Here is a 23,448-nt window from a genome sequence, read left to right on the forward strand (position 1 = left end):
CTGGGCAGTCTCAAAGCTGAAGGCAGCTTGGGTTATGGGTCAAAATGGACAGACTTAGGGAAGTGGTCGATTATGGTTGGTATGATGGTACAACCCTCGGAAGGCGGTAATCTGGTGACAACACTGCCACATGGGACAAGAGGCGGCTTGACACAGATAGAGGATGGAGGAGACCAACAGGGGGGCAATGAGAGGCCTTGCTCCGGGCACAAACCGTGCAGGCTGCCACAAACTCCTTGACATACTGAGTAAGTCCTGGCCCCGAGAAGCATTGACGGAGGAACAGCTGAGTGCATTGAACATCAGGATGGCAAGTTAACTTGGAAGAATACTCCTCATGAAGTACTCACGAACGATTGCCATTTTGGGAGCCAGAGCAATAGGACAGAGTATGGTTGATGAGGATGAGGACAGTAACCTGGACTGGGCCATGGGTGACCTTAGCCAGTAGTTTGCCATCTAGGGAACTGACAGTCTTGGGATTGTTGACAGGCAGAACAGGAACAAAAGCTTGCTGGACCATGACTGAATCAATTAAGCTGTCGTCTCCACCAGAATTTACCAACACATTGATAGGCAGGGACTCACGTGACCACTGGAGGAAGTCAGAGAGATTTATTTGGTTAAGGGAGCTAGAGGAGGAAGTGGTCTGGATAACCAATGTGCTCCCTTTCATTTGGCAATCATGATGATTCTCTGAATATTCCACCAATAATTTTTCAATATCCTCTGATTAAAAATTCTAAATGAATGTTCATTCAGCAGATGATCCAGAAGAGACGACTGAAGATTGAGGAGATGAAGCGCTCAGTGGAGCTCAGTAAGAAAGATGCAGACAGAGAGATAGCAGCTGGTGTTCAGGTCTTCAGAGCTCTGAAGGAGTCTGTTGAGAGAAGCCAGGCCGAGGTCATCGACACCATCAAAGAGAAGCAGAGAGAGACAGAGAAACAGGCTGAAGGCTTCATCAAAGAGCTGGAACAGGAAATCTCTGAGCTGGAGAAGAGAAGCTCTGAGGTGGAGCAGCTCTCCCAGTCGGAAGACCACCTCCACCTCCTCCAAAGCTCCCCATCACTGAACACTGCTCCACCCACAAAGAACTGGACAGGAGTCAGCGTCCGTCCACCTTCATATGAGGGGACTGTGGTGAGAGCTGTGAATCAGCTGGAGGAGACGCTAAGTAAACAGATGAAGAAGGTCGAGCTGAAGAGGGTCCAGCAGTATGCAGTGGATGTGACACTCGATCCTGATACAGCACATCCCAAACTCATCCTGTCTGATGATGGCAAACAAGTTAAACATGGTGATGTAACGAAGAATCTCCCAGACAACCCAGAGAGATTTGATACTTGTGCTAACGTCTTAGCAAATCAGAGTATCTCTCCTGGAAGATTTTATAATGAGGCTCAAGTTAAGACTGACTGGGATTTAGGAGTGGCCAGAGAGTCGATCAACAGGAAGGGAAACATCAAACTGTCTCCTCAGTATGGTTACTGGATGATATGTTTGAGAAATAATAATGAGTACAAAGCTTGTGCTGGCCCTTCAGTCCGTCTCTCTCTGAAGCATCAGCCTGAGAAGGTGGGGGTGTTTGTGGATTATGAGGAGGGTCTGGTCTCCTTTTATGACGTTGATGCTGCAGCTCTCATCTACTCCTTTACTGGCTGCTGCTTTACTCAGAAACTCTACCCACTCTTCAGTCCATGTAATAATGATGGTGGTAAAAACTCTGCTCCTCTGATCATCTCTCCTGTCAATCATACTGAGTAGAACAAACATTTTATTTTCTAAAGAAAGATTCACATCATTTAATGTAATGAATGTACATTTATTGGTCATGTGATAGGGTTTGTTTCACATTCTGATCAATGTGATTTTATTGTTTTAACTATAAATGTTTTTCTTGATGTGTCACTCAGATATTTACCACTAACAACACACCAGTTTTACCACATTGATTGATATTATCTAACGTAGTCTCATTTATTTCAATAATTGCATTACCTGCCTTCAACACTGTTAAATCATCAGAAAACAATGTACTCATTTATGTGAAATATTTGTCTGTTGAGTTTTGTCTGATCATTGTAAATGTAAGATGAGCATCCTGACAAAGCATTTATAAAAGAGCAAAAAGTAATTTGATTTTTTTTCTTCATGAATAAAACAGAAAAAGCAAAAAAAAAAAAAATCTTGTGTCTGATTGATTATTTAGTTTGTCATTGATATCAACAGCTGATGTTTTTAATGACGACCAAATCATGTGATTAAAAACACCATCAGCTGTTCTCAGACTGACTTGAGCTGATGAACTCCAATCCTCCATCACACCTGAGACAGCTGGTAGTGTGAGATGATGTCGTGTTATTGAAGGTTTGAACAGTTGATATGAACTAAACCAGAGATCTGAGGATGCCCTCTAGTGGAGCTCAAGACAAACTGCAGCCTGTGTCCACATGAGGACCTGCTCTTAATAAAGAACTACAGTCTGATGCTGAAGCAGATTACATGAAGGCAGGAGAATAATGAAATCTATCTGGTTCATGTCTTCTCATGTTACTGAGGAGCTTCTCTGTGTGTTATGTAAGCACAGACTTTAACTATAAAATAATTGTACTCAGCTTACCCCTTAAAAGTGCAGAATCACAGAGAAGCTCTTTAATCTACAGCTGTGGTTCAATCAGAAGGATTCTCCATCTCAGGTAAAAATGTTTCTCCTTGTAATGTATTTGTGAGAAATGTTTCAGGCGGAAAAAAACTGCTCAACACTTTGGAGAACAGCAGTGAAGTGCAGAGGGATTAGTTGCTGTGATGGATCACAGACTGTAAAGTGTTTGGAACAGATACACACTGCTATGTTACAGTCACAGACAGGAAGTAACAAGGTAGTCACTCGCATACAAAATCAAAAAACTTAACTTGCCCTACGTTTCTGTTTCTGGGGGCTGTTTTTACTTTTCACCACTGTGAGAGGAAATATTGTAGTTTTTACTCTACTACATCGTCTAACATCTGGATTTTCTGTTTGCAAATTCACATTTTTCATTAAACAAGAATTAATCTCAAATAACTGTTGTTGTGTTATGTTAAAACTCAATTAATTTGACAAAGATGACATGCATTTTGTTCACAGTCTTAGAAATATCCTCATATTAAGGAACGTCATATCATCCATGCTGTTGTCTGATGACATAACCCCCAAAACCCGATGATGTAAACTTTCTAATCCACAGTGACAGCATGGTGCATTTAATGTTCTCATGGGTATTATAAAGTATTCTGATCTAAGGTCAGCTGAAACAGAAACATCAACATCAGTCATTTTCCATCGTGACACACAACACTGGATATTCAAATAATAAACTGAAATTCCTACAATTTGTACAGAGCACTTTTAAATTGAGTCACGGCAACAGAAATGTCTCAACAACCAAAAAGATTTTGGTAAGTCAAATGGGCTAAATTTGATATTTGAGAGATAAATCAATTCTCATCACCGTGTTTATAAGTAATAAACAACTTCTCCTGTAGTAGACTAGTGTGGTAAAATGTTCAGCCTTTTGACTGAAGGGTTCAAGATGTGAATCAAATTTTAGCACTGGCCAAATTATGCTGAATTTAATATTGCACAATTTTGAATGATTGCCAACAGCCTCACATGGGGCACCATATGTAGTGTTAGTATATTGTAGTATCACGCAACATTGAAAGGGAGTCTTGGGTTAAATTTGGCTATCAATAATGTCCATGAATATCAGAGATAAATACTAATTATGATTAATAAGATCCAGTTCACATTAGACCACCTTGAGGCACCACCCTTGAAGTGAAAGATAGCCAAGTCATCAAATCAGTCTCATAGAAAGTTACTAAACTGTCTGTTTAGTAACAGTCTCATAATTATTTCTGCATGGCGTCTCATAAGAGGAAACTTGGCATTTCCAAGCTCTGGTAGAAGTCGGTAGGGAGAGATGCTGATGCTGATTCTTCAGAGAATTATCATACTGCATTTCCATAAGTTCTAATTGCGAACTCTCTCCTACTTCTTCTGCATCCATCGGGAAGGAAGTCGAGAACATTTTGATTTCTCACCATGTCTGAAACTTAATGCACTCACTTGCTATCTTGATCTTCTTTGGGTTGGTTCTTTTGGTGGCTTCAAAATCTCAAGTTCTAAATAGAACATTTTCATCAACTTCCAAAGCTCCCCATCACTGAACGCTGCTCCACCCACCAAGGACTGGACAGGAGTCAGCGTCTGTCCACCTTCATATGAGGGGACTGTGGTGAGAGCTGTGAATCAGCTGCAGGAGACGCTCAGTAAACAGATGAAGAAGGCTGAGCTGAAGAGGGTCCAGCAGTATGCAGTGGATGTGACACTCTATCCTGGTACAGCACATCCTGATCTCATCCTGTCTGATGATGGAAAACAAGTTAAACATGGTGATGTCAAGTAGAAACTTTCAGACAACCCAGAGAGATTTGATAAATGTCCCTGTGTCTTAGCAGCACAGAGTTTCTCTTCAGGAAGATTTTATTATGTTCATGTTAAAGACAAGACGAAGTGGTGTTTAGGAGTGGCCAGAGAGTCGATCAACAAGAAGGGATACATCAAAGCATCTCCTCAGAATGGTTACTGGAGGATATTTCCGGCTTATAAAAATGTCTGCGGAGTTCTTGCTGACCCTCCAGTCTTCTTCACTCTGAAGAGTCGGCCTGAGAAGGTGGGAGTGTTTGTGGATTATGAGGAGGGTCTGGTCTCCCTTTATGACGTTGATCCTCTGATTATCTCTCCTGACAATCACACTGAGTAGAACAAACATTTGACTTTCTACAGAAGGATTCACATCATTTAGTGTAGTAAATGTATATTTATTAGTGATGTGTGATGTATACATCATTTTTTCAGGTTCTGATCAATATGATTTGATCCTTTTCACTATAAATGTTTTCTTTGATGTGTCACTTTGATTTTTCACCACAACAACACACCAGTTTTACCACATTTATTGATATTATCTTATGTAGTCGCATTTATTCTAATAACTGCATGACTATTATATTGTCAAAAAACAATATACTCAGATACATGAAACATTTGTGTGTTGAGTTTAACCATTTTATTGTCTGATTATTGTAAATATAAGACTTGCATCTTGACAATGATGTTAAAAATGAGCAAAAAGTTATTTTATCATATTTCTAATCTTCTTAATAAAACAGAAAAAGACAGCGTCCCCAGGAGAGAAGGAGGAGAGAGACACATTTCATTGTGTCTGATTAAACTCAGACTTTAACTTTACAATAATTGTACTCAGCTTCTTTTAAAAGTGCAGAATCACAGAGAAGCTCTTTAATCTACAGCTGTGGTCCAATCAGAATGTTTCTTTATCTCAGGTCAGAACTTTTATTTTCCTCCTTCTATTGTATCTGTGAGAAATGTTTCAGACGGAGAAAAGCTGCTCAACACTTTGGAGAACAGCAGTGAAGTGCAGAGGGATTAGTTGATGTGATGGATCACAGACTGTAAAGTGTTTGGAACAGATACACACTGAAATGTTACAGTCACAGACATGAAGTTACTAAGTACATTTACTCACATACAAACATGACATTATCAGAATTTCTTGAGAGTTTCTGTTTTTGGAGGCTTTTTATTTTCCCACCACAACATCTGAGGAGGAAATATTGTACTTCTACTCCACTACATTTGTCTGTACGACTTTATAGATATACAGTTTACATTCAACAGGAAGTAAACTCATCTCTCTTTTGTTGTGTAATCTTGTAATAAGAAATAACTTTGTTTCAGGTAACTGTAGCTGCATTTTGACGTTCTGAACCCATTGAGGTACCTCATGTAATCCATCATCTCATCTGATGACATGAACACAAAAATCTACAGATGTTTTCTGATCGAAAGCCAAGATATGATGCATTTAACTTTCTCAAAGGTATTTTATAAAAGGCTTCAGATCTATAGCCTCCTTAAACAGCTATGACATTAGCATCAGTATTTTTACATGGAGCAAGACCATTTTTGTTGTACTTATCTTTACCTGGAGGACAGAAAACTGAACAGTTTGCTGATGTTTTAAAACATTGTGATTGAACTGCTTTCAGACTTTAGTTTTTTTAATACCTCATATTTATCAGTGGTAGTTGTGTCAGTGTTTTGACACTTATTAACCCACAAAGGTTCAACTATAAGAGCAACACGTCACTGAGAGAGACTTGATTTAGAGTTATTTGGACTCTTTTACAACTTCTAGTTTTGAGTTTTGTCACATAACATCAAACTATATTTATACATGTGACTTCAGGAGGAATGACTTCATTCATGTCCAACAACTCCCTTATTTACTATCAATATCACTAATTAGGAGGTTATTGAGGGAAACTCTTTATAAATGTTCTAGTAGTTGTAGAAATGATCTTGCAGAATAAGGAATTATTTATTATTATAAAGTGCTTTATAATGACTAATAAAGAGTCAACATGCAGCTAATAAGGAACTAGTTAATCGTTAATATGTGTCGCCTGATATCAAGTGAAGTTGAATTAATTTCAGAATCAGGACTTAAGTACCACTACTTGAAACGACCAAGAAAAGTCTTTTTTAAGACTGTGATCATCTGAGTACCAGCCTTCCCTCTGGCTACTGGACCGACGCGCCGTGCCGTAGTCCAACCCAGAACTCTCAAGAACATCAAACCTCAGTGTCTCCTGACTCCCAAGACCGTCCAAGCCAACTGGTACAGTTAGGTGTTTGGAATAATGTCCTCCGGATTATTCCAGTAACTAAACACGGAGGTGGTGCCCCATTTACGAGTGTAAAATTAATTACCAGTGATTAATTATCATATATATATCAAAGTAGTGTGTGAGCAGTGTCTCCTACATTATATATTTATGGTGCTGCCCATGTCAGGACCACATACTATCCTACACAGGGATTACATTTTAAAGGTGAATTAATTAATCACAAAGGAATTCCTGGCAGATTGAGTTGTTGAGTTCAAGCACAGGCAGGTGGCTTCCAGGGTTGTGCAGGTAGAGACTCACGGTTACGCAGGTGGCTGGCTCAGGCCGTCAGGGTTGTGTAGAGTGCTAGAGGTGCGGAAAGCTAGGTGGTGGGTGGTAGAGGGGCTAGGCCACAGGAATGGTCCGATCACACTGGAAGAGGAGAGAAGCTGGATTAAGGCACTTGGAAGTGAATATCTCAAAAGACTCTTAATACATATACTCAAGAGAATGAGAGAAACCAAGTACCACTAGAGCTGGCGACATTAATCTGGCACCGTGCATAGGGAAGGTCTGGGTATAAGAGCAGGTGCTGATTACATCCAATAAGCTGCAAGTGTGTGGACCGGCACAGCTCCACCCAGTAGAAAAGCCATGCCCGGTCTCACCAAGCGCCTCTAAAACACAAAGTACATAAACACTACACCACAAAGTCCCATCATAACAGTTCCCCCCCACTAATGGATACTTCCAATTGTCCTACCAGGCTTGTCAGGGTACTGACGATAGAAGTCAGAGAGAAGCATATGGTTGGGTTTGAGACCCCTGGCGGAAACTCCAGAACATTCCTCAGGACTGTACCCCTCCCAGTCATCAAGGAACTGAAAACCCTGGCCCTGTCGACAAACGTCCAGGATCTTGGAGACAGTAAAGGCTGGCTGGTCCTTGATGAGATGGGTTAGGAGGAGTGGGTTCAGCCAGAGGGCTAAGGATGCTTATGGAAACGGGCTTCCACTGAGAGACGTGGAATTAAGGCTGGACCCATCGGGATGCAGGCAACTTGAGGCGAACTGCCGCAGGATTGCTGAACCTCTCAACTTCGTAGGGGCGAACATAATGAGGAGCCAGTTTGCGGGAATCCAACTGAAGGGACAAGTCCCGGGCGGAGAGCCAAACCTTCTGTCTGGGTTGGTACTGGGGAGCAGGGGAACGACGTAGGTCTGCCAGGCATTGGCTGTGCGGAGAGGAGCATCAGGGCAGCATGTGCAGTGTGCCAGACATCCTTACAATGGTTTAAGTAGACTTGAATAGAGGGGAAAGCCATCACTGCTTCCTGTGTGTGTGGAACAAAGGGGATTGAAAATCTGGAATTGTCATTAAGGGGGTCTTGCCGGTGGCTGCACAAGTGCGGGAGTTGTGTGAATACTCAACCCAGAAAGGGAAGTTGCACCAGGAGGAAGGATGTCGAGGTGTCAAACAGCCAAGGGTGGCTTCCAGGTCCTGGTTAGCATGTTTGGTAACCAGATGTGAGACTCGAGGTTGCCCCCAGCACCCCACAGAAAGCCTGCCACACCTTGAAGACATCAAAACACGAGTTGAAACATGTGGAGAACGAGGAGCTGGGCAGTCTCAAAGCTGAAGGCAGCTTGGGTTATGGGTCAAAATGGACAGACTTAGGGAAGTGGTCGATTATGGTTGGTATGATGGTACAACCCTCGGAAGGCGGTAATCTGGTGACAACACTGCCACATGGGACAAGAGGCGGCTTGACACAGATAGAGGATGGAGGAGACCAACAGGGGGGCAATGAGAGGCCTTGCTCCGGGCACAAACCGTGCAGGCTGCCACAAACTCCTTGACATACTGAGTAAGTCCTGGCCCCGAGAAGCATTGACGGAGGAACAGCTGAGTGCATTGAACATCAGGATGGCAAGTTAACTTGGAAGAATACTCCTCATGAAGTACTCACGAACGATTGCCATTTTGGGAGCCAGAGCAATAGGACAGAGTATGGTTGATGAGGATGAGGACAGTAACCTGGACTGGGCCATGGGTGACCTTAGCCAGTAGTTTGCCATCTAGGGAACTGACAGTCTTGGGATTGTTGACAGGCAGAACAGGAACAAAAGCTTGCTGGACCATGACTGAATCAATTAAGCTGTCGTCTCCACCAGAATTTACCAACACATTGATAGGCAGGGACTCACGTGACCACTGGAGGAAGTCAGAGAGATTTATTTGGTTAAGGGAGCTAGAGGAGGAAGTGGTCTGGATAACCAATGTGCTCCCTTTCATTTGGCAATCATGATGATTCTCTGAATATTCCACCAATAATTTTTCAATATCCTCTGATTAAAAATTCTAAATGAATGTTATTATACTTTTGCTTTTTTCTTATTTTGTCCTCAGGCTGTAAACATGTCTGCCGCCAGCTGTCTGCTGACAGAAGATCAGTTTCTGTGCTCCATCTGTCTGGATGTGTTAACTGATCCAGTCAGCACACCATGTGGACACAACTTCTGTAAAACCTGCATCACTCAACACTGGGATAAAAATAACAAGTGTCAGTGTCCCAACTGTAAAAAGACTTTCAACACCAGACCTGAACTGCAGGTCAACACGTTCATCTCTGAGATGGCTGCTCAGTTCAGACAGTCAGCTCAACAGAAAGCCAGCAGCAGCAGCTCAGAGCAACAAGTTTCCAAACCAGGAGAAGTTCCCTGTGACGTCTGCACTGGAACCAAACTGAAGGCCCTGAAGTCCTGCCTGGTGTGTCTGGCCTCCTACTGTGAGACTCACCTGGAGCCTCATCTGACAAAGTCAGGCCTGAAAAGACATCAGCTGATCGACCCTGTGGAGAACCTGGAAGACAGGATGTGTACGAAGCACGATAAACTGCTGGAGCTGTTCTGTAAGACCAAACAGATGTGTGTCTGCATGCTCTGCACTGTTTCAGACAGTACAAAGATCATAATCCATAAATCACTGGATGTACAGTTGCTATAGAAAGTCATGCAGAAATAAGATACGTCAGTCCTGCTGACAACAAGAGGGAAGGAAAGCAGTGAGACCCATGACCGAGTGCCACTTCTTGATTTCCCTCCTGTGTCCGCCCCCTCTGGTTGAATGGGTAGTCCTGCTGTACAACCACAGGGAGAGAGTAAGTCATGGGCCATGATCAGTGCCCGCCCTGAGTAATTTGGTGCCCTAGGCAAGATCTTAGCTGGCGCTCTCTTGCATTGCAGTCAATTTCACAATCAATTTCACACACTCACACAGAAACTGCATGTATGTATTCAAGATTTTATTTCTTTTAAGTCAAAAATATCAAACCAAATAAAAACTGAAGAAAGGAACAAGTGATAAAAATACAATATAAATAAGGCATTGTGCAAACAAATCATTTCTCAGCCTCAGAGTGCTGTCTCTCACTTATCTATCGTCAGCCGCTTTGCAAAACGACCTCCAGCTCCTTCCATATTGCCATGTGGGTATTGTGCTCCTGGCTATCCTCATGAACCTTCAGCAAGTGGCTTGCATTGTTCCAGTCCTTTAGTCCTTCCTTATTAAGTCTGTATTCTTTTGGAGGAAACATTTAGCAGCAGAAGCAGTGCAAGCTATCATTTCTGTTTGAGTTCATCAGCCAGCTTCTTTTGATGTTTTCAGCATTGACTAAGACTCTGTTACAAAAGTCATGTTGACACTCTCCCATGTTTGTTTTTGGGAAATGTGTAACTGCTTTTTATTTGAACTGGTCCTCTGTGAACTAACTCTCATCTCACTGTGTCAGTAAGCAGAGATGTCCAGTCAGCAGGTCTGTTGGTGCCTTTAGTCCTGATGCTGTGTCACTCTGCTGTGCTGAGGTAGAGGAACACCTGATGCTGTGTCACTCTGCTGTGACAAGAGACAAGAGGACAAGAGAGGTATATGTGACGACTGCATGGTACATTTTAATAAAAAAAAAAACAACAACAGATGTATGATGTGTGCCATACAAAAGACTAATATAGACTAAAAATGAAAATGTGATGAGATTCATTCAACTTTATTGTCATTGCAAAACAATTCAGTCTAACCAGAGTGCAAGTGCAGTGTATATATTTCACCTATGAATGATATGGGAAAGCTGAGGTGTGGAGTATTAACAGTAATACACTTTAACTGCACTTTAACACTGATGTAAACTTTAACAAACATAAACTGTGACACAATAAACCAAAGGTTTACAACTACACTATTACAAAGGGCATGGAAAACTAATAGCATTTTAACTAACATACAAGCAGGAAAGACACCTGTAAAATAACACCTGAACAGGCCTAATGTTAACTTTTCAAACGTCCCTGATGAATTTAAGATCGAGTAACATTAACTTACGTCGACTCGAATTATTTATTGATTATTAAACAATGCTACTATTGTCTGAAGTTAGCTAGCAAGCTAACACTCTGCTCCAACAACAGTAACTATGATCATTAAACTATTAACTTCATTCACTTCATCACATTGACGTGACTGTACCTGTATCTTTTCACGTTTTTCTTCCTCTTCTTTCCTTCCTTTCCTTCACTGGGCTCTGGATGGATTCAGTCTGTTAGACCTTGTAATTCCACTACAGTATCAGTAAATTCCTCTCTGGTAGGGGTGGGCGGATCCATCCAAATATCCATAGTATCGATACCAAGGTGAGTATTTGTATCGAATCGATACTAGAGCGTTGAGATCGATATTTTTGTTGTAGTTTCTGTTCTATAAGTTCAGCAAATCACTTGTATTTCTTCACAGGGTTTGTGTGATTGCAGCGTCTCTCTCAGTCCTTATGTGCAGTGCTCCTCTCCACCTCTCTCACTCTGCTCACTCAGGTTCACTCTAAAGTATGAAGATGTCAGAATATAATAAACCTTTTGTGTATCTGTTGAAGGAACATTAGCATTCCTATTTAGGCTACATGCAGATAGGTTATAGATTTAACTATGTTAAATATTATTTTCTTATTTTGCTAAAATCTTTGTCCTGTGTTTTATTATTATCATAATCATGATCAGCTAATTAAAAGCAAAAGTACAAAATCATTCAATGATCAGGAATTTTCAAGTAAAAAGTATCAGTATCAGTATCGGCAGTACTGGCCCTGTAATTACTTGGTATCGGATCAATACCAACATTTGCAGTATGGCCCACCCCTGCTCTCTGGGTCTTGGGGTCTCGGTCCGGTCAGATTCAGGCAGCTGGCCTCTCGACCCGCCCCCCTCACAGAGGACAGGTACAGTACAACGAGCCAGAACCCGGAAAAAAGGCCTCTCCGTCGTTTAATAGTCTTTGTTATGACATTATGTTGCTGTGGGCTTAAATAATATTTCAAAATAATAGTAGTAATGGCACTGGTAAAAAAACATTTTTTTATTTCTTCTTCTTATCATTATTATTATTCCCCCCCTCGTTTGTGGCGCCCCCCCAGATGACAGCGCCCCTAGCATTTGCCTATACTGCCTATGCCCAGGGCCGGCTCTGGCCATGATGAATTAACTGCTCAATCACACCATAAAATAGACGGAAGAGATTGGTGCGTTTGATCGATCCGCCATGACCCTTGGATAATTTAATGATGTAAACTTCCACCACTGAGTAAAAAATAATGAATAAAAAAGTAAAACCTTGTCCCAAAGCTATGTGAGGGTGTTTTACAATGAGTCACTTAAACTATCAGAGCCTCACTGAGAGGAGGAGCAACAAGAAGATAAACTGCAACATCACATTTCCTGAAATGAAACTGAAAGTTTGTCTGAGTGACAGCAGAGCTGCAGTCCAGACGAGTCTCTCTGTTTCTCTCTGGAGAAGAATTCAACTGAATCCATCAGATTCTCTCAACAGCAGAATCTCTGCAAACACTGGTGAGTACACTGAGCTACACAGACACAATGACATGACCAAATATTTGGTTACAAATGAGTAAAAAACAGAATTTTACATTTTTTTTACTAGGAGCTACAAAACAACTAGCTTCAGCTACAGTTAATTTACCACCTTGCTCTGGTCTGTTTCAAGTATTAACACAAATCCTGAGCTCTTGTCAGACAGGACGGTGGTCGTGGAGAGAAACAGTTTCAGTTTCCTGCAGCTTCCATCTTTTCTTCTTCACATTTAATGTGTCTGATTCTCTGTTTTCTGCATCGTCATCCTCTCTCTCTGTACCTCCTCCTCCTCTTTCTCTTCCTCCAATCTGACTCTCTGACACTAAAGCTGTTTAGACACAGAAGGTGGTTTTTCTCTTGCTCTGCTCGCTCAGACGCTTCAATTAAACTAATAATGATGAAATAATTGACAAAAAAGTGTTCAATATTAAGGTATATAAAATCTTTGTTCTACCTTAAGCATCAGCTCTCCAATAACATTACAAGCAGCATGTTATTTATATTATTTAACCTGTGATGTGAAAGTAATGGAGGGGTTTAAAATGGTACCATTATGATTTTAAAGATTTTAAAGGGTAAGTTCACCCAAAAGTCAATATTCAGTCAGTACCTACTCACTCTCATGCTGATGGAAAGTTTCATAGTCCACAAAATATTTCTGGAGCTTCACAGCAAAACAGTGTTGCAGCATTCTCCTGACAAACTGAAGTAGCTGGAGAGTTCTTTGAAAATGTATGAAAAAAATAGGAAAACTAAAAAATATATTTATATAATTGTTAATATAACAACTGAAAGGATGAAGCAGGTTTACCGTAACGCAGCTCACTAGTTGTATGCTCCCCCTGCTGGAGCCCCCTGGTCACTTCTACTGTTGGTGTAATGAAGGTGTTGGTGAATTTCCATTAATATGATGAACCGAGGAGAGAAAGAGATTCAGGAGATGTGATGCCTGACGTTGAAGTGATTAATGAAGCTCGATAAAGGAGAACATAGCTCAACAGGACATGTGGTAACACAATGCAGCACCTCCTGGTCTCTGACTATTGAACCCACTACAGAATACTCTGAGGAAACGGGCTCACCTGAGTCCAGTGTGTTTGTCGTATGAGACACAGTGAAGGTGAAGATGCTGGAGGAACAGAATGTGACCTTAGTCGTCTGTGAGGCGGCTGCACAGAGAAGATGCTGCCCCCAAACAATCTTCCACTGTGACCCAGAGCGTGACCTCAGGGTAACTCTGCCTTCTGGGTGAGCAGAGTATAGACACAAAGCTATGACTATGAACCTATAAGACTATATTATATGGAAGTTCCTTTACAAACGGCATTTTAAACAAAAAACATAAAACACAACAGTACTGGACTCTTACTGCTGCAGCTGACAGTAACCATTATAACCATAAACTCTGATGTAACATGAAAAGACTCAGATATCAGAATGAGGCTGTTACATGTTACTGCTTCACCTGACTTGCTGATAATACACAATATTCCACCTGTGACACTGACGGCAGATTAGCATCAATTATAGAACACTCCTCACCAAAACAAAGACGTGACAGTGATGTTACATAACCTGCTGATACACAATAGATGCATGTTGTGTTTAGTGTGTGTGAACGCTTCTAGTCCTGTTAAGAACATGAGGTAGTGTCACACTACAGCCTCTAGTGGTCACAATGAGTACTACAAAAATACATGTTTTCTCTCCTGCCAAACATTCACTCAGTTGTTAGAAATGGGGAAAAAAATCACATTTTCACAGATGAAGGAAGTTAGAAAGATTATCCTGATAAACCTTTTTCCACCAGTTGTCAAGTCAGAAACACAGGAGAGAAAACAGTTTACATCAGACTAGAAAACTGCTGCAAAACTAGATCACCAGAAGAAAAAAAAAATAACTCACTTGTCCCTCAGGGTTTATGTACCATTCAGCTCGTAGGCTGTAATCCAAATCTCTGGAAAACCAGAGATCCAAAATCGATTTGATGTGGCGCATGCTAACAGTTTTAACTCGGCAGCTTCAGTGAAGATTTTGGCCTCGAAAACGGTGTAATTAACAACTTTTCAGATGAATTTGGGACCTCTCGTTTATGTTTTCCTCCTTACTGTTATTACATTTTAAAACAAGTCTCCAGCTGCTTCAGTTGTTAAAGAGAATGCTGCAGCACTGTTTTGTTGTGAAGCTCCAGAGATGTTTTCTGCAGACTTCACCTGACTTCAGTATGGAGGTGAGGAGATAATGACTGCATTTTTACTTTTGGGTGAACTTTCCTTCACTCGCAGCATCATCCAGGACCTGACTGTCTATATTAACCAGACACTCAATACTTGCAGATTCTGACTGCAAATGTATTGATGAACATCAGCAGAGTTGTGTTGCACATTATTCAGAATAATAATATAGTAAATGTGTCCCTCAGTGGATTCAATATAAGCACAGGATTCATGCAGTGTTAATTCTGACAGCAAATTCTGATTTAGTCTTTTGAATAACACACCATTTAGTTTTAGTCATATTTTAGTCATCTGAAATCTTTTAGTCTTAGTCTAGTTTTAGTGAGTGGTAAATATCTCTCTCTTTCTCTCTCTCAATTCAATTCAATTCAATTCAAATGACTTTATTGGCATGAGGTAACACTGTACATATTGCCAAAGCAAGGGTTTGGAAATAAAAAAATGATAAAAATAAAAGAAAACTATATTTACAATAAATTGCTTTTATTACATGGCTCTTCTTAATGCTGTAGAATGCTCCATTCACTTGAATGGACCTTCCCAACGGTCAACGGTCAATTATTTTTGTATAATTGACCGCTGCTAAGCATATCTGACAGTCATCAAGGAAAGTGGCCTTTTTGCCTCTGATTCACGTATTTCGTATCACTCCGCGCTCTAAAATCTTTGCTCCGCAAGTAGTCCGGTCACTTATAACTGCAGCATATTCGGTCACTAAGCAACGTCAGCTGATCTGTAGTCTACTTCATATCGAAAAAAAAACTACTCCTATGCCACTAGTATGGATGAGTTTCACATTAAGTTTAACATTTTTGGAAAATACGGAGATTTCGAATCTTGGCAAAAGGCTGAGTTGTCGTCACCGGACGAGAAAGGAAAAAGAGAGGAAAGCAGTGAAGAGGGAGAAGAGAAACGGCATCGGTTTGGTGAACTATATTTCTCTGCTGAAAAACCTTGTGAACGGTAACAGATAAATTGTAAAAAGACACACTGTGTCAAGTTTCTTTTCGTGTTGGCAAGTAGCCGGGTAATAAGCTGGATAATGTAAAGAACGGCGGTCATTATCTGGAAAATAAGTCTCTTCAGGACGGATCGTCCTGTCGGGACTTATATTTCGCTCTGATTGGATCTCTTCTCCATTCGTCGCTCCCAAACATTTTCGTCTCGTTTTTATTCGTTGACTAAAGTGTCAGTTATATTTTGTCACAGTTTTCGTCATCATATCTGACTTTTTATTTAGTTTTCATTTAGTTTTCGTCCGTGAAAAAGGTTCGTTGACAAATATTTTTTGTCATAGTCTTCGTCAACGAAATGAACACTGGATTCATGACGACTCTCCTGGTTTCACTACAGTTAGTTTCATTCGAGTAAATATTCAAATGAAATGTAATAATAGTTGTTGTTGTGAAAAAAGCTCAATAAATATTCTTAATAAATGTACTGAAGCTGTTTTTTTTTTCTTTTCATCCTCAGACTGTAGACATGTCTGCTGCCAGCTGTCTGCTGACTGAAGATCAGTTTCTGTGCTCCATCTGTCTGGATGTGTTCACTGATCCAGTCAGCACACCATGTGGACACAACTTCTGTAAAACCTGCATCACTCAACACTGGGATAAAAATGACAAGTGTCAGTGTCCCAACTGTAAAAAGACTTTCAACACCAGACCTGAACTGCAGGTCAACACGTTCATCTCTGAGATGGCTGCTCAGTTCAGACAGTCAGCTCAACAGAAAGCCAGCAGCAGCAGCTCAGAGCAACAAGTTTCCAAACCAGGAGAAGTTCCCTGTGACGTCTGCACTGGAACCAAACTGAAGGCCCTGAAGTCCTGCCTGGTGTGTCTGGCCTCCTACTGTGAGACTCACCTGGAGCCTCATCTGACAATGTCAGGCCTGAAAAGACATCAGCTGATCGACCCTGTGGAGAACCTGGAAGACAGGATGTGTACGAAGCACGATAAACTGCTGGAGCTGTTCTGTAAGACCGACCAGATGTGTGTCTGCATGCTCTGCACCTATTCAGACCACAAGACACATGATGTTGTTCCTCTGAAAGAAGAATATGAAGGAAAGAAGGCCGAGCTGGGGAAGAGAGACGCTGAAATTCAGCAGATGATCCAGAAGAGACGACTGAAGATTGAGGAGATGAAGTGCTCAGTGGAGCTCAGTAAGAAAGATGCAGACAGAGAGATAGCAGCTGGTGTTCAGGTCTTCAGCGCTCTGAAGGAGTCTGTTGAGAGAAGCCAGGCCGAGCTCATCGACACCATCAAAGAGAAGCAGAGAGAGACAGAGAAACAGGCTGAAGGCTTCATCAAAGAGCTGGAACAGGAAATCTCTGAGCTGAAGAAGAGAAGCTCTGAGGTGGAGCAGCTCTCACAGTCTGAAGACCACCTCCACCTCCTCCAAAGCTTCCCATCACTGAACGCTGCTCCACCCACCAAGGACTGGACAGGAGTCAGCGTCCGTCCACCTTCATATGAGGGGACTGTGGTGAGAGCTGTGAATCAGCTGGAGGAGACGCTCAGTAAACAGATGAAGGAGGCCGAGCTGAAGAGGGTCCAGCAGTATGCAGTGGATGTGACACTCGATCCTGATACAGCACATCCTGAACTCATCCTATCTGATGATGGAAAACAAGTATATGATAGTGATGTGAAGAAGAATCTCCCAGACAACCCAGAGAGATTTGATACTTGTGCCTGTGTCTTAGCAAAGCAAAGTTTCTCTTCAGGAAGATTTTATTATGAGGTTCAAGTTAAAGAGAAGACTAAGTGGACTTTAGGAGTGGCCAGAGAGTCGATCAACAGGAAGGGACCAATCATACTGACTCCTCAGAATGGTTACTGGATGATATGTTTGAGGAATAAATATGAGTGCAACGTTTTTGCTGACCCTCCAGTCCGTCTCTTTCTGGAGTGTCGGCCTGAGAAGGTGGGGGTGTTTGTGGATTATGAGGAGGGTCTGGTCTCCTTTTATGACGTTGATGCTGCAGCTCTTATCTACTCCTTTACTGGCTGCTGCTTCACTCAGAAACTCTACCCATACTTCAGTCCATGTGTTAATGATGGTGGTAAAAACTCTGCTCCTCTGATCATCTCTCCTGTCAATCACACTGAGTAGAACAAACATTTGATTTTTTACAGAAAGATTCACATTATGTAATGGAATTAATGTACATCCTCAATTTCATTGTACCCTCCTGTACAATGACGATTAAGACTATTCTATTCTATTTATTGTTGATGTGATATGGTTTGTTTCAGACTCTGATCAATGTGATTTTATTGTTTTTACTATAAATGTTTTTCTTTGTGTCACATTGATTTTTAGCATAGCAACTCACCAGTATTACCACATTCATTGATATTATCTAATGTAGTTTTATTTATTCTAATAACTGCATGACTATTATATTATCAGAAAACACTGTACTCAGAATTATGAAGCAATCATGTTTTGAATTCAACCATTTTATTGTCTGATCAGTGTAATCATAAGACGAGTTGCATCCTTACAAAACATTTATAAATGAGAAAAAGTTATTTGATTTTTTAAAAAACAAATAAAACAGAAAATGCAAAAAAGAACACATTCTTGTGTCTGATTGATTATTTAGTTTGTCATTGATATCAACAGCTGATGTTTCTAATGACGACCAAATCATGTGATTAAAAACACCATCAGCTGTTCTCAGACTGACTTGAGCTGACGAGCTCCAATCCTCCATCACACCTGAGACAGCTGGTAGTGTGAGATGATTTCATGTTATTGAAGGTTTGATTGAAGCTTAATTGGCGAAGTTTCAGGAGCAGGACCACACCTCAACAGCGCCTACTATCCGCATTTCTATAAATAACCACCTGACCCTCTCCTCTGCTTCTCTCTCGTATTCTGCGCTCTCGCACCCAGAAACGAGATCAGGATCACCATTCACACTTCGTATCACTATCCCCGTGGGACGATCTTTCAGACGAGATCAGGATCACCATTCATCTGAAGCCGACAACTTTCCCGTCACCTCCGTACCCGAGACCCTGATTCCAGTGGCCCTACAGCCGGCTAGGGCGCGAGCGAGTCCGAAGAGCACCAACTTCGTCTCATCCATGGTTCGCATCCCGCCTGGTTCATCTCTCCTCAACATCCAAGATTATCATAGTTCGTCCGACGACTTTCCCGTGTCTCCCAGCCCACCTCCTTCCGCAGCAAAGAGAGGATGAGGAAATTCCGGAACAGAAAGTCACCGTCGCTGCAGTTCGCCACAGTTCGCCGACTCCTTCACCTCCAAGAAGCAAAGCTTCCCGCCATCGTTCCGCCAACACCGGCCGAACAACTCGCTGGTCTCAACGTCTCCACGCTCCGGTGAGTTCCCCCGACCGGCTTTCATCTTCTACAGTCACCGATTGGACAGTAGCCACTCCCCAGAAAACTTTAAACGACAAATGAATTCTGTTTCACCGAATGGACTATAAAGCCAAACTTTCTCCACACGCGTGGTGTGCTTCTTCCTTCAACACCAGCTCTCTTCCGGGTGACGTCATCACGCGCACGCAACACACCGCGACGTCGACGCTCCTGTTAAAAGGGACAGTACAATTAAATACTACAGCCCAAAGACAGCAGAAAGCTCATAGACAACAGAAAGTGCAGCAGCAAATGTGGAGACAGAGATCCTCAGCCAGATCAAATGACTCTAGAGTTTCTGCTACCACCTCTCGTCATCACTCCACTCCAAAGGGAGTGCCCAGATGGATTTCAGGACCTTCCAATCCCCATCAGGATTTTCATCATCGACACCAGCAACCTACAACATGGTGCCCACTGCCATCCAGTTCCAGCCACCACAACAGCCAATCTTTGAAAAAAAAAAAATAAATAAAATAAAAAATAAAAATAATAATAAACTCATGGCTGCTCGTTCCGTTAACACCAGATCGCTTCCAGGTGACGTCATCACGCACAGCCCTACAGGCAGTGACGTCTACGCTCTTGTTAAAGGGACAGTACAATCAAATAACACAGCCCAAAGAAAACAAAGAGCAGCAGCAAAAGCAGAGACAGAGATCCTCTGCCAGATCAAACAACTCCAGAGTTTCCGCTACCACTTCTCGCATCACTACACTCCAGAGGGAGCGCCCAGATGGATTCCAGGACCCTCCAACTTCTATCAGGATTATCGTCATCAGCTACAGCATCCTCCAACCTCAGGGGCAAACGCCACAGTGCCCACCGCCATCCAGTTACAGCCATCACCGCAGCTAAACTTTGCGGGGGCTCCTGGCACAGGGATGCCAGTGCCCCCTACTGCCCACTGCTAACAACCACAGCAGCCTGTTTCAGCAGAGGCTCCTGGCACCGGGATGCCAGCGCCCTCTGCTTCCTGTGTCCAGCAACCACAGCAGCTCGCTTCAACCGGGGCTCCGGTCTGTATATAAAAATTACTGTCAATTCTTGCACTACATCATGTGTATATACGTCGATTTGATTCTATTTTCTTCCCCTTTTTAATTATAGTGTCTATTCTATTGTCTATTTTGCTATTGCGCTGTTCTCGTAATATTCTGCTGCGACAAACAAATTTCCCCGTCTGCGGGACATTAAAGGATTCTGATTCTGATTCTGATCCTGGCACCGAGATGCCAGCACCCTCTGCTTCCTGTTTGGAGCAACCACAGCAGCTTGCTTCAACTAGGGCTCCTGGCACCGAGATGCCAGCGCCCTCTGCTTCCTGTGTCCAGCAACCACAGCAGCTCGCTTCAACCGGGGCTCCTGGCACCGAGATGCCAGCGCCCTCTGCTTCCTGTTTCCAGCAACCACAGCAGCTCGCTTCAACCGCTCCGGTCTGTATATTAAAAAATTACCGTCCATTCTTGCACTACATCATGTAAATACATATACACATCGATTCGATTCGATTTTCTTTCTCTTTTTAATTATAGAGTCTATTCTATTATCTATTTTGTTATTGCTCTGTTCTCGTAATATTCTGCCGCTGCGACAAACAAATTTCCCCGTCTGCGGGACATTAAAGGATTCTGATTCTGATTCTGATCCCTGCACCGAGATGCCAGAGCCCTCTGCTTTCTGTTTCCAGCAACCACAGCAGCTCGCTTCAATCGGGGCTCCTGGCACCGAGATGCCAGCGCCCCCTGCTTCCCGTTTCAAGCAACCACAGCAGCTTGATCAACCGGGCCTCCCGGCACCGAGATGCCAGCGCCCCCTGCTTCCGTTTCAAGCAACCACAGCAGCTTGATCAACCGGGGCTCCCGGCACCGAGATGCCAGCACCCCCTGCTTCCCGTTTCAAGCAACCACAGCAGCTCGCTTCAACTGGGGCTCCTGGCACCGAGATGCCAGCTACCCCTGCTTCCTGTTTCAAGCAACCACAGCTCCTCGCTTCAACCAGGGCTCCTGGCACCGAGATGCCAGCGCCCTCTGGCGCCTATTTCCAGCAACCACAGCAGATTGCTTCAACCAGGGCTCCTGGCACCGGGATGCCAGCGCCCTCTGCTTCCTGTTTCCATCAACAGCAGCACCTCGCTTCAACCAAGTCTCCTGGCACCAAGATGCCAGTGCCCTCTGCCGTCCAATTCCAGCAACCACAGCACCTCGCTTCAACCGGGGCTCCTGGCACCGGGTGCCAGCACCCTATGCCGGGATGCAGGGAGCTTCCATCTCCCAGCTCCATCAGTCCCAGCAGCTCATTTCGGCTGGGGTCGTCAGCACCGGGATGCCGGCACCCGTTCTTCCCCCTCAGCAGGCAACCACTAATTTCACTTTATACACAGCTACCCACACTGAGCCGCACAAAAACCAAACGAGAGCTTCAGCCTTCTCTTGCCTGTCGTCGGCAGCTCCACCAGCACCCATACCTCCAGAACAGATGTCATCTTCCCGTAATCAAAGGCGTATATAAGAAAGGCAGGCCCGTCATGCACCAAGGAGGTCGTTCGATTTGCAACGGCTTCAACAGTACCGGATGCACCGTGTCCCAGTGCCGCTTCCTCCACATTTACTCCTTCTTTAGCGGGGGCCACGCCCACCCCGAATGCCCGTACAACCTACCTCACCAAAGCTAGTTTCTCATAAAGGACTTGAAGAAGGTTTTTCACCCAGGACTTCCACACAATCATCTATCTCTTTCGAAATCAAAATCTTCAGTCGACCATAACCGAGCCAGATTCAGTTGACCGCACGCTTGCCAAGGAAGTTAAGGAAGGTCCAGGAACAGACTAGTGCTTTCAAAGTCCTTCCCATTCACCCCGACTTCTGCTGTTTCTTCAGCATCCACTGGCGTGGTACATATTACTTTGCTGTTAGGCTCACCTCAGCCTAAACTCTTCGACACCCCACCTGAAGCCCTCAGCTGGATCCAGTCTAACAATTTCCCCCCACCTCATCGCCACCCGCTTCCGGCCTGGTTACCCTGACTTCAGTCTTCTCCGACCTCGTGGTCCCATCGTCGCAGAGAAAACAGAGGGCCCCTCTACATCCCTCGAGTTTCTCGGAATCATTGACACAAACAAGTTTTAGACTTCATTCCCGGTCGGAAAGCTCAACTGAACCTTCTTCTGCGCCCCGCGCCGCACCAAACGTCAACTTCTGTCCCTTCTGGGCCACATCAACTTCACCTTACGCATCATTCCCCAAGGGCGAGCCTTTATCTTCAACCTACCATCCATTGCTTCTTCCGTCCCATCACTCTTGACCTCCATCTCCCTGGATAGCTCGAGCCTTGCCGAAATCCGTCCGTGACTCAACCTTCTCACCAATTGGAACGGAAACACTTTCTTTTACGACGACCAACCGACTCACCCGCATGACATCTATCTGCACATTGATGCTGCTCCTTAGGCCGGTTTTGGGGGGTTTCTACAATGGAAGATGTTTTGCAGCAGAATTGCCCCCGAAGCTCGCTAATGAATGCCAGAAGTTCAGAAGCTTGGCACCTCACGCAGATACCTTCCCTACGCCGGTCGGGCGTCGACATTCAACTCGTAAATCCTGCGCTTATACCCCTGATAAGCGACCACAGCCTATCACCCTCGACCCTCTCTTCCTACTGGACAGCTTGGAAAGCTTTCATTATTTTCACGACCAATACAACACAACCTTTCCGTCATTCAATCTCATCACCACGACTTCTTTCGATACTTACGCCCATTCATCATGACAAATCACCCATCACCAAGCTTACCTTAGCGGTATCAGCTTCTTTCCAAGACAATAACCGGCTGTTCGTTGACAGTTCGTTAAGCCCTCGCCGTCTTCCTCTTAATGCCGACTTGCTGTTAATCTGCCTCCACACAATCCATTCCGGGTACGGCACTCCTCAAGTCGCCCAAACCCTGGAAGCCATGTTTTTGCTTGCCTTTTTGGTTTCCTCAGATACTCCGAATTCACCTCCTCAACCATTCACTTCGACTCAAGCCGTCATGCTTGCATTTCTGACTTGTCTCGCTTTTCATACGACACTATGGTGTTCCACTTAAAGCAAACCAAAACCAATCAGTTTGGTCCGTCTACACCCGTCTTCTTCAACAAGGTCTAATCACCACTGAATCC

At 43.4% G+C, this 23,448-nt stretch overlaps 1 protein-coding gene across 1 annotated transcript; it reads left to right on the plus strand.

Moving 5' to 3' along the window:
* Window positions 1–16,372: 16,372 nt before the first annotated feature.
* On the plus strand, window positions 16,373–18,026 carry LOC115577846 (E3 ubiquitin-protein ligase TRIM39-like). The gene is made up of 2 exons (XM_030410732.1): window positions 16,373–16,599; window positions 16,636–18,026. Exons 1-2 carry the CDS (start codon window positions 16,373–16,375, stop codon window positions 18,005–18,007), a joined length of 1,599 nt encoding a protein of 532 aa, XP_030266592.1. The 3' UTR covers window positions 18,008–18,026.
* Window positions 18,027–23,448: the final 5,422 nt, after the last annotated feature.

This window comes from Sparus aurata, unplaced genomic scaffold, assembly GCF_900880675.1.
Source record: "Sparus aurata unplaced genomic scaffold, fSpaAur1.1, whole genome shotgun sequence".
In the NCBI taxonomy this organism is placed as follows: Eukaryota; Metazoa; Chordata; class Actinopteri; order Spariformes; family Sparidae; genus Sparus; species Sparus aurata.

Bases quoted from the DNA above. Each gene is read 5' to 3' on its own strand.
- LOC115577846 (XM_030410732.1), top strand. From the start codon at position 16,373: ATGTCTGCTGCCAGCTGTCTGCTGACTGAAGATCAGTTTCTGTGCTCC. The intron at 16,600-16,635 runs GTTCAGACAGTC...AGCCAGCAGCAG, and splicing joins ATCTCTGAGATGGCTGCTCA to CAGCTCAGAGCAACAAGTTT.